General features: G+C 32.0%; 1 protein-coding gene across 1 annotated transcript in view; it reads right to left on the reverse strand.

Annotated features, from left to right (window-relative positions):
• LOC129231365 (fasciclin-1-like) overlaps positions 1-13,081 on the reverse strand; it is a 281,260-nt gene that overhangs the window by 38,185 nt on the left and 229,994 nt on the right. Inside the window, exon 6 of the mRNA XM_054865660.1 lies at positions 8,531-8,675. Within this exon, the coding sequence (XP_054721635.1) occupies positions 8,531-8,675 (145 nt within the window). The remainder of the gene's footprint in view (positions 1-8,530; positions 8,676-13,081) is intronic.

The following is a 13,081-nucleotide window of genomic DNA, read 5'->3' on the forward strand; positions in this document are numbered from 1 at the left end:
CTACTTTAATAACGTTACTGCTACTGCTTAAAAATACATACAGTTTAAATGACATTTCGCCTTTATTGCTAAAGCTCCAATTTAATGTCTTACAGTTGGAACGAGGGCTGCGTTGCGAAACATGATTATTGATAACTTAAAATGTAAAAATAAAAAGCGCACATATGATAATTAACTGGCGGTTTCTATACGAATGTTTTGTAAATTTTAAAATGCTTCATTGTGTGATGTCAAACAGAAAATTAGTAAACAAAATCTTTTTAACTCCAATACGCATATGACTCCAACAACTTAATTTCTAAACTAAATTCTAGTTTAAATAAATATGATGAGCGTCAAAAGAAATTTTTTAAAATATACTTTTAAAAACGGTTTTGAATTTAGCTCTTTTATAATTTATTCAACGTTAAAAGGCATTGATTACAGGTATGCGTAACTATATAGAGAGTTCGAAAGTGGGGTTCAAAACTTATAACTTGGATATCATTAGTAAGTTTTGTAAAAGCCGTAGTTAAAGAACTAGACATAAATTAATGAATTGCATGACCAACGTGTTGAGAAAAATTTTGTGTATTAACAAGTTCAGTTATCTATTTTGAAAGACTTTTCCACTAAGGATTTTTCAAAGAGAAACAAGAAAAAAAAAGTGTTTTTAAATAATTAAAAACGCTTTTTTAAAATATAAAACCTCAAGCATAAGTTTAAGAATATTTAAACCGAGAAAAAGATCAAAACAATTTTTAAAACTGTTTAAATGTTCGCTAAAATTTGAAAGGTTTATTAAATGAATATTTTTAAGGATAATTAAAAATGTTCTCCTTCAGTTTCCAACGGAATTTCGTTATAAATGTCATCAAGTTGTAAGAGGGTAAAGTTTATATTATTTTGTAGTCAAGAAATTATTTTATAGACAATAGTACATAATTCAAATAGAAATATCCTTATATTTAAATCAAAGTAGGGTCCAGCAATTGACCATTGACGAAAACAATTGAACATTTAGTTTCAAGTTTCTACAATATCTATTTAATTTCAGAGGAAAAATATTGATTTTTTTTTCGTGTCCATAAAACTATTGGGATTTAGGATTACTAATCATTTTTTCTGATTTAGTTACAATTTTTCACGTTTTTTTCAATAGTAGTTAAAAAAGGAGGTTTTGACCGGAAATTGACTACTTACCTCCAGTAATTGACCACTTTTTAAGCACAGTAAAAACTAAAATGTATACTATTAATTTCCGATCTTATGTATGTCTGCATGTTATGTTCGCCTAAAGGTTGCATCTGATTGTCTGTTGAGTGTATGACGTCATCACATGTGTCACGTGACCTTGCTTATGGTTGCAAGACAGTGATGGCATATAAAGTTCAAAAAGATGCCAAATGTCGCGAAATTTGGAGCCAGCTTATCGATATCTCTTTAATTTCTCGTCAAGTCCATAGACTTCAAACAGAGATGACGTTACCACTATGTGAGCCGCCGCAGGACCCAAATCTTGTCACCATAGGTGCTAAAATAATGCCTAATATTGAAACGTTGCTATTAAATACCAAATATAAATATCATCTTTAACAATATATACAAGGTTGTCCATAAGTAATTTTTCCTATGTACATAGCGACCTTTCAGCTAAAATTTTAGATATGGTTATTTGAACGTTTGCGCTTAAGTTTATGATGATTTTAAACACAACAGTGATCGAAGTTAAGGTTGCAGTGAACGAATTTCAAAATTTTAAAAAACTAAAGCCCACTTTTGACTTTCGCAATCTGATGAGCGTTCGAGCACCAACTGAAGAAACTCTTTTCACGCTGTATTTTAAAAGTTTTCTCCTGAATCAATTTTCCTTTTTTATTTACCAAGTATCCGCATGAATGATCAGCATATCTGAGTAAATAAATTTGACCTCGAGAAATGCAAATAAACATTACATCGCATGAGAATCTTCACTAGTAAAAAAGTGACTTTCTAGAAGTTTTCTAGATGTCTTTGTAAGAGTATCATCCTAAACTCCAATCAAAACTTGTGAGTTACAATTATTGTAAATAAACGAGTATTTCATGGGATGCTAGAAATTAGTTCAAACAATCACATTAAAAATATCTATTTACTTTTCTGTTTTCGTACATTGTAATGCTTGTGTGGTCAATTATTGGCTGGTGCGTGAAATACACCGCTAGCTCAGTCATTTCCAGCCGAGGACTGCAGTTTCATGCTTATTAGCCATTATCAGCCCGGCATAGGAAAGTGGGTCTGCTAATTCTATATTAGCTACCAGTTTGTTTCGCACTCTTGGCTTCCTTAAGAGGTTTTCCATCTCCAGCTCGTCACTTTCCTATGCCGGGCTGATGAGTGCTAATAAGCACGAAACTGCAGTCCTCGGCTGGAAATGACTGACCTGGCGGTGTATTTTACGCATTTTTGCTTGAGCCCTGGCTAATGGGCGGTAATTTACTGAATATATTGGCTGGTAGTCAACTACTGGTAAACCACCCTAATTTAATGACGGTTTGCACACACACAAACAACGATAATTTATTGCAATTTAGGGACATCTCGTCACTAGGGAGATCTCGTCATGTTTAAGAAAACTCTTTCAAACAGTTTCTGCACTTAAGTGTCAAGTATAAAAACCACTAAATTGGGGTAACCATTGAATCGTTGGGAATTTAAGTTCTTCAAATTTCAAAAACGGGGCAAGAATATATGTATGTATCACTTCTTGCTTTAGTAAAGAACGAACAGTGGAAATAGATCATCCCCAAAAATATAAATATACATTAATTCTATATTATAGGCCAATTTCATTTGATTTTTAACCTTAATTTTTTCTGTGAATGTAACTTTAAAAACTTTAAGTAATGCTTGAAATTTCTTTACTGAAGATCTGCTGCGTGAGTCGTATGGAACAACCATTAAAGAAACAAAAAACACTTCCTTTTAACCACCTTTCCTGAGATAAGGCTCATAATAGTACGTTCGACACTCCTGTTTTTACACCGAAAAAAAAGTCAGAAAATTGTAAAATCTATCCCTAGAGGAAGGAAAAGATCGCCTGTGATGATAAAAAAAAATTAGTTGGGAATATATATATATATATATATATATATATATATATATATATATATATATATATATATATATATATATATATATATATATATATATATATATATATAAAACCATTCTTAATTTGTGAAAACAATTTAAAATCACCCTGTATATTTAACTATAATAGCACACACAGATATGGTTATTTTGCTTGAATAAAGCTTACTGGATAATAAATACCCTGGGTACTTAAAAATAGTTACATGGGTATTTTACGTCACTACGTATGTTCCATGTTTTCCTTACGTGAGAGAGGGCTAGGATAACAGGGTTACAATCTTTAAAATATGCAAATACGATTTTTTTTAAAAATATTTTGCGGTGTTAGTATGTTTTCCTATAGCTTAAGGAAAATTCTGAACGATTTTTATGTGCTGCACTCTTTTTAAGTCTAAGTTGGGGAAAGAAAGCTAAAACAGAAACATTTCCCACTTTTTCGTCCCTCCAACTACAATTCCTTCTTCATGCATTTTTTTTATCGGTACCAATTTTGAATCGTAAATAAAATTTAAAAAAAAAAAAAAAACAATTCGAAATGAAAACGATTCGAAAATGTTCACACTTATTTTTTTAATTACAAATTGAAAAGGGGAAATTGGGACGAAGTGAAGTGGTGAAATATTTACTCCGCTTTTAGTGCCACTGGTAATAATTTAACTATGTAGTAACATACATCGTCTATTCCAGTCAAGAAAAAGTTACCTCTGAAAATCAAAGCATATGATAATACAAGCTATTTTCAAAAATTGGTACTCAAATTGGAATATTTTGTTGTAAGTCAAAAATTATTTTAATATTATCAAAAGATGAAGTTCTTGTTATTAACATTTTAAAGAGTAATTGGAACCTTCTACTCTTTGGTGCACTATTTATAACGTTAATGAAGCTTATTTGTATTTTTAATATTTTTCACAATTAGGCGAGTGCATGCAGGACAAAGTGAAATTGTTCATTTTGTTTAGTTGTTTAATTATTTATTAAATGGCTTGCGTATTCTCATATCAAATAATTTTTTACACGCTTTTATTTAATAATTCACTTAGTAATTCATTATTTCACTTATTTTCTTATTATTATTCATTTTATTATTATTCATTTCTTATTATTCATTTATTTTTCATCATGTATTAATAAATAAATAAATAAATTTATTTATTTATTTATTGTTTCATTATCTTTCATTTATTAAATTAACTTTTTTTTTTTTGCTCATTATATTGTTAAAAAATATTTTTCGCAATCAAACAGAAAATACTTCATTCGAAAAATATTTCATTTTTAATTTTGTCCCATGGGAAAAAGGGGAAAATATCCACTTTTTTTGAAAGCACAATTTTACTGCCAAAAATAAAAAAATAATGTTTCAATGCAAGTTTTGTTATAAAATACAACGTTCTTTGTAATTTTCAAAAGAAATTTGTAACTTGTTCATTTTAAAAAAGCTCAGCCATTTTAACTATTTCACTTTCCCAAACATATGAACAATATTCCCATCTGTCGCTTTCGGAAAATTAATTAATAAAAATGAATCATTATCAACAATCTTCATATAAATCTCAATTCCATTAGGAAATTCTAGTATGAGAAAATAACTTTTTTGAAACAATCTTGGATATTAATCTTTATCATCGACTATATTTTTCCTACGTTTTTTTTACAAAAGGAAGCCCTAAACAAAGGCAGTTTAACTTACAATGTGCTCTTTTAAACTAGAGTATTAATTTCCTTGAACTCCTTTTTCAACTCTCTTAGGAGAACTTCTATCCATACTATTTCCTAGAGAAAAAGACCAATAGCAAAGAAAACACGAATGCGTGGTTTAAGACGTTCTGCCTCAGGTCTTCGGTAAGTTTGTAAGACTTCCTTTTTTTTCTTCTTAGAGCAACTTCTAAAACACACTGCATTGTTGGAGAATTGTGCTCTTTTTTACAGCATTCATAGACGCAAACAGTCCCTACTGATGTATTTTATATATTATTATCATCTGATAATAATTTCTTTTTGATATCAGTGTAAGGTTTTTTTTTTTGGTAAGATAAAAAAAACTATTCAAAGCTAGATAGAAGAAAATAAACAGGTAATTGCTGGTTTTCTTATAACTGATTGGATTACGGGGAAAAGAAAACATGGGGTAAATGAAAACAAACGATATTACGGCACTGTGATAATTTAAAATAACTGTTGGTAAGTGAAGACCAAGTAACCGACAGGCAACAGTTTGGTTATTGTTAGTGTAGAGCTTCTTAACCCGAGAGAAATCGCGTACCTAACAGTGGCAAAAGGGATCGCGCGGGGTGACTGAGTTACCCCAATCAGTTTTATATAAAATTTTCGATAAATCATCATTTTCTATCTTTTCATAATCAGCAAGTTTACGTTTGTACGTCAGTATTCAGAGCGCAAAGCAATATAAATGCAAAAAGAGAGCTAGAGAACGCAAAACTACGCTGCTCAGAAGGGGAGATTTCGAAGCAGTAACAGTCGCGGGGGTGAATTACCCCATGAACACGGGAATTCCAAACAATGATTACTTCACGCGTAGAAAAAAAAAATAAAAATAAAAAATAACACTTCATCTACCATTAGGTTCAGTTAGATAGGAGGATACTGTAAGGGTAATGGACTACAGATAAATACACTCATGTTTGTGAAAATTGCTACAACATGAAAGACTCATTGGAAAGGGATAAAATTTATTGCACATATTACTTATAGTGCTACAAATAAACGATCAAAATTACAGATCACTGAAATGACTATAACTGGCGTAAATTAATATCGAATGTAGCTACCCCGCGCAGCTATGCGAGCCCGTACACGTTTAGTATCGAATCATAGAGGTTCTGAATGTCACGATTGGGAATAGCATCACATATCACTTGGACGTTACGTGCGACATGTGGACGTGAATTCTCCCGCTGAAACACTGCACCAGGGAAGCTCTGAGGAAAAGGTAGTACCTCCGACGTCACAGCGTACCTGAAGTAGCGCTCGCTATTGAGGTTACCCGTAATTCGGACTAGATGGTCCTGCCCTTGATATTTAATAGCGCTCCAGACCATGACGCCTGGCGTTATGATGGTATGACGTCGGATTACACACACTCTGGCATGTGACGTTTACATGTGTAACGTCTGACGGGTACACGTCCATCGTTATAGTGCTGTTTAAATATGGACTCATCCGAGAAGACGATCTGTTGCTAGTCCGCACGCCATTGGGCTTGCTGGTGGGCCCACTGAAGCCGGAAGCAACGATGGTTGAGGGTGAAAGGAATCCTCTAAGGTGGAAGCCTTGCATGCAGGACCTAACGCAGCAGACGTCGACGTACTGTGGACGCAGCAAATGTGTCACCTGTAGCCATACTCCAACGTTGTGCTATCGTACTAGAGGACGCTATATCCATCACAGCTAAGCGGTTGAGGTGTCGATGATCCCGTGGCGTCGTTCTGTTGCGTGGCCTGGTGCAATTCCTTCGGCTAATTTCATCGTCTTCTGGCCATCTTTTGCAAAAACGCATCACACTTGAGGCTTTAGGCCACGTGAGGGTCCTGATTTCTCTATACGTAAGTTCACCTTCATGCATGCAGATCCTACAGCCACAGTCTAGCTCCATTACTCGTTCTAATGACGCTCTGCGTTTTAAACGAGGTATATTGAGTATTAGAGAAACATCTACCATCGGCAGATAATCATACAATGATTCCAGAAACTTTTACAGCCCTTTACATACAGTGTTTACGCCGTAGTTCAGAAGGTGTAACTCGGTCCACGCATGCACGACGGCCCTGTAATTCTAATCATTTGCATATCTTATCCTGCTATACATTTCCTGTGAATTTCAGTTCATTTGCATAATTCCTTCTTGGTGTTGCAATTTTCACAAACTTGAGTGTATTTACCCTACGACAGGTGTTTGGATAAGAATGGGATCACTGTGTGCCCGCGCAATCTCTTTCAGGTTAAACTTCTACATTGCTTGCGTATAGTTCGATTTTACCCTACATCAACATAATACGAAAAAATGGGCTGTTACATTTACCCCATAGTCTCTGGGATTAAATGAAACACGTTGGGGTAAGGAGAAACATGATTTTATTCGCAAACAAAGAGTCATAAAATCAAAACATTCACACCGAATCTCAAAGAGTAGTCTTGGAAACAATGCACACAGTTTTATTTCTTAATTTATCCAGCAGAAAGGAAAGAATCTAAAGTTGAAATATTGAAATTGTTTACTTTTACCCCGACTGAGACCTATATAAATAAAACTAGAATTTATTTTTCACGCTTCACGCATTGTTTCAAAGCATCAGTGCTGGATGATTGAGAAGATATAAGATTTGTATCATATTTTGTCACTTCGCTGGTATTATTCCTTTTTTATTCTCCCAAACTTGAATGTTAGTAAAGACGAAACGATTTTCTTAGCATTCAGGGTGATAATATTCAAGGCATTCAATTAACAAAAATGACGTAACTAAATACAGAGTCCAAAAAGGCTGGATACATAAGCTCGCTTACGCTCAGTTATATTAGATTTCACGACGTAAAAATTTAATCATTCTGTGAAAAAACTATCATTCTTCACTATTTTGAGAAGAAATTGAAAGCCCACAACAATTTATTTTAGAAAAACCTCCTAACCGTTCAGTAAATACTTACAATACACACTTTAGTTATGGTTTTAGAAGCTCATTGTAATAATGGGAATAAAGTTGATCCTTACCAGATCTTTCTTATTTTCAAACGTTAGTGATAAAAAAAACTTCTAATGCCGTGCTAACTTTAGTAAATATCGGACAGAGGTACATAAACACGGACGGAAAAAGTTAATATAAAAAAATGGAAAAATTGTGTTTTTACTAATTTTTTATTCAAAGGCGAAAATAGCCTTTCGTTAAAAGATAAGTTTAAAATTAATTACAAGAATTTGAGGTGCGTTACAAGCTTTAAGGAATTACGACGGCAAACAATTAGGTGGACGACATTTCGAAATCAGTTTCACTGCCTATGCTATCAAGTCACTAACTGCAAATGTTTTGCAAGACAACGCTTGTCCACGTTGCGGTGCGACTCTTTCAACAATGCATTCAAGTATATCACGCGCTCCATGGCTTGCCAGATTACAAGATCTCTTGCCACTAAAGCATATTGGGAAAATACTTGGAAAGCATCTGCAGAATACTGGAGAATTAAATACCCAATTGCAAATATAATGGCATTATTTTCCGCAGGGAATCTGTGACCTCCAAGCCGTGTTTCTTTGTGAAAAAAAAAAACAAATTATATATATATATATATATATATATATATTTTCACAAAGAACTAAAATCTAGCTGAATTACCTCAGTCGTAACCGATCAATCTTTTTAGTCATAGTCAACTTATTAAATAACAATGTTTTTGTACTTACATTTATCGTCATCTTCAGTTAGTCCTTCGTTTACAATTTTTAACTCAACTTTAAGATTTGCTCCCCAGGTCTCAGATTTATATGTTTTCTTGCTCATTGCACGCAAGAAGAGAACATTTTGTGATATCACGTGTCCTCTGACAACCTAAAATGAGAGACGAAACACTTAATAATTTATCTTTTTCAGTAAGACAAAATCAATAGCAAATAAATGTATAATGTCTTTAAATAAGATCTAAGAAATATTTTATATGCTTCTTTCGTCTATTTTAAAATTTAGTCCTCATTTCATTTGGAACAAATAAGGAATTATTATGCATATATGTATTTGCATTCCCGGAATTTTAGAAGTTTTCTTTTATTTAAAAACTAATGGTTTCTACATGTTGCGGGCGTGACTGTAGAATCATGCCTGCAACACGTACAAATCATTATTTTTCAAGTACAAACACTTTTTTTACAAAGTTGATGCTTTGTTTTAATGATGCATATTGGTTCCTTTAATTCCACCAAGTCTTACAACTTCGAGGATAAAGTTCATACATGTGCGTTAAAACGTCACACTGGAATGCAAATGGATGCAGCATTAGCAAAGCAATGCATGACAATATATTAGTGTATTTTGTATAAAACTATCGAAAGGAATATTTAAATTGAAGTAAAAAAGAAAACAGGACTACATTTTGTGCTATGAGTTCGAGAAAAATATCAGTATACTATTTACTTTTTGACTTGCTTTGTTGATCATGAATGACGCATTATGTTCTCCGAAAAAAAAAAGTCTATGAACGTAACGCTAAGTATATATAAATAGCTTCACGTATTTAAGATCTTATAAGGATGTTCAAGACGACTGCAACCAATGGGAAGAGGATGTCTTGTTCAAAACATTTAGCGGATGAAAGTAAAAACGAGTTAAAATGTAAATTACAGGTAAATTGTAGAAGAAGACGAAAATGGAGAGAGGATTCAGATTTTTACAAAAGGTGGTTGAAAGCAGTAAATATTAAACATTGTAAACATCATACCCCTAAGTTATATAAAAATACAATAACAAATTTTAAAATACGACAGAAAAAAAAAAGTTCTATGGTGTAATTTTTTGTTATGTGCATTGGTGACAGGTTCGATGGAATCGAATGTGTAGTTGTTTCTATAAATTACGCTAAAAACCAGCTTAACCTTTACCCCACAATGCATCCTCTTACACCAATATTCTTGACGCGGTTCAGATTTGCAATAAGCTATGATTCAAAGGGAAAAAAAGTCACATGATTCGAACATATACAAATGTGCACATAAGCGCACACACACACACACACACACACATATATATATATATATATATGTATATATATATATATATATGTATATATATATATATATGTATATATATATATATATATGTATATATATATATATATATATATATAGAGAGAGAGAGAGAGAGAGAGAGAGTCCTGAAAAAGACTGACTACTTTCAAAAATGTATAAAGGAAAACGATGAATGATTAAAAAAAAAAAAATCTTGCAGAAACTTCATGTGTTGGGCCGTAAATTTCCCTCCCCCCACCTGAGTTCCACATTTTAGTTGAAAGCATTTCAAATAGATGGCGCTGCAGATAATAAGCCCGTAAATTTAAAAAAATACATCATTTATTTTCAAAAATAATGAACATAGGAACGAAACAATATTTTCAAACAATTGTCGGCTGTGATCACATTTTGCAATCGGAGGAATAATCGGTGAATTTCATTTCTCCTTTCTTGACTTACAGGCTTACTATGTGCAGAGCCATCTATTGAAACATGTTTGAATTTTTTTATGAGTAACCATTCTTCTGTTATAGATTTTTAAAAACAGTCAGTCTTTTTCAGGACATCCTATATATATATATATATATATATATATATATATATATATATATATATATATATAGAAAGAGAGAGAGAGAGAGAGATCAAAGAGCCATTTTTCAATCACATACTGACTTCATTTAAAATTCTTCATGTACAGAAGCTTGATGTAAAATTTTATAACATAGTATCAAACTATAGTCTCTACTACCAGGAAATATTTTATGTGATATCTAGAGTCTTCAAACCAGTAGGCTTACGTTATACACTCAGCTGGAAAATACATAAAAAATACAGCCAAAACGTGCCCTGCCTTAAAATGAATTCCATGCAGTCTCTTTGGATATATTGTCCATTAAATGTGCGATGCATTGGTGATATTTATTATTTTTCATGGTCTTCCTTCTAGAGAGGGAAGCGTGTAAACCAATATTTTATGTCACGAATGTTGCAGTTCGTAATGCAGGAAAATAAACGAAAATCTTAGCAAACATTTCTGATATTCTTACGTTGAAAAGAATTTAAAGATTCCTGTCTCCATTAAATGAATCTATAAAGGTTATATATTTTAGAAAGAAAACTGAAAATAATAGCAAATAACCGACATTCATTTAAGATATAGGAAGATGAAATAAATATGAATATAATATTTCGTGAAATTATGTTTGTGTTTAATAGTACTTTCAAGAAAGTTAATTCCGTAAAAACGAATTTCTTTAGATAGTTTACAAAGCAAAGTAGGGACTAAATGTGTAATAGGAGTGGATCCGCAAAACTACTGCAGAAACTGCCTAATGTCAAAATTGGCCAAATCAACAGATATATTTTTTTTCACGTGCTATTATACAAACTGTAAGTAAAAAAAAATACCGATATTAAAAACTAAAACACCGATATTAATTGCCGGCAAATTTTCAATTTCGCTTATTACTGACTTTCCGACTAGTGTTCTAAATCTAAGACTCAGATATAAATCACATTTTAACCTATATTTAAATTATGTTTTTCTCTATTTTGTACTTCTACAATAAAATGAATAAAAGGAAAAATTGCATTAATTATTTTTGAGAACTTTACTTTTTAAACTCCCCTAATACTATTTATAAGACTTTGATTCTTTCTTCATACTAAGAAGTACGTGTTCGTTAATCCAAACAAGTTGATAATTTCACCCTCTTCCGGTCCCAATTAGTTTGGATTAGGGGAGTTCAACTTAGTTTTATGCTTCATTTATGTTCCGAAGAACATAATTTCCCTTCAGGACGTTCATCAGCTTTTGAAATTGGGTAGGAACACAATGAATAAAATCAATGCAAGTCTTCAAAAGTTTAACACTGCGGGCCGTTTATTTATTTTTTCTCTTATAAAAATTAATAAAAATTTCTCTTATTTTATTGAGTTAATGCAAATTTTCGTCTTATTGGTAGTAGAAGTTTAAATGTACATAAAATGTTACAACTCAAGAATGTTGACTTTGCATTAGGGGTAGCTAATCAATCTACTATTCTGTTGGTGTATTTCTATGTAAAAAAATATATATTACCGTTGTTTTTAAAAGTGAAATACACACACACACACACACACACATATATATATATATATATATATATATATATAAAGTGGGAGACCAAAAAACTAACACTTAGAAAAATGCAAGTGTATATTTACGCTGTGATTGTATTGTTTCGATTAAATACAAATTAAGGATTAATTTCAATTGCACTTTCTAAGGATTTATAAACTGTTTAATCATTTCAAAAATGAACGAAAGATGTAAAATACTGTGGTTAAGAAAACGTAGGAAAAAAGCTATGTATGCCCAAATTCGTTTGTTAATGTGAGTTATACATAACTGGCAATCATATTACTTGTGGAGGAAGGCAGGGTAATGTGACGAGATTAAGCTTCAAATAAAATTCTCGCTTTAGGATTTGATTTAAAATTTTGAAATTGTTGTTAAGTTTATTCAAAGAGTTGTAACTCTGGCCATACCTTTTTAAAATCAAAAAAAAAATGTCATCAAAACAAAAAGCGCATTTCGTCATCTTACCCCAACTTTTAGGTTAAATGAGGAACAGAGGTGGGTAAGATAAAAAACAGCTAAAAGTTAACATTAAGAGAGAGAAAAAAAGTTGGTTTAATACTGCGTGCAAACAAATTAAATTTCTAAGACCAGTATGTTGTCAGATCCTAAACCATTTAGAGCATGTTCGGAACATTTTGGCAATCTTTTCAGTTTGAAAACAGTTTCTGAATGGAAAATAATTCTGTTGGATAGTTCGTATTAAATAATACTTAATGAAAAGTTTCCAATGATAGATTCCATGTGTCTGACAAACTCCTAAATATTGTATAATATTGTTGCTCGTCTAAAAAATCACATCGACTATTAAAAGGGGTTTTCAAAATTCATTTTTGGCCATTCTTGGCAGAAAGAAAATTTGTTTTCTCTTGGTTTTGTTCGAAAATTTTTTTATGACTTTAGTTGTTCTACCACCTAGTGGAAATAAAGGAAAAAGCCTAGCATATATAAGAAAAAAGTAGACTACTCATAATGAAACTAAGTCTTGAAATGTGGAAAGAAAGAAGCTTATTCTTTTGTTTTTCTTTGGTGTTTTCTTGATAGTCATCTGAAGTGAAGCAAATGATGAGAAAATGAGGAGTAAGTGTCTAGGTAAATGGTGGCTGTGGAAC

The sequence above is a fragment of the Uloborus diversus genome, chromosome 10, assembly GCF_026930045.1.
Source record: "Uloborus diversus isolate 005 chromosome 10, Udiv.v.3.1, whole genome shotgun sequence".
In the NCBI taxonomy this organism is placed as follows: domain Eukaryota; kingdom Metazoa; phylum Arthropoda; class Arachnida; order Araneae; family Uloboridae; genus Uloborus; species Uloborus diversus.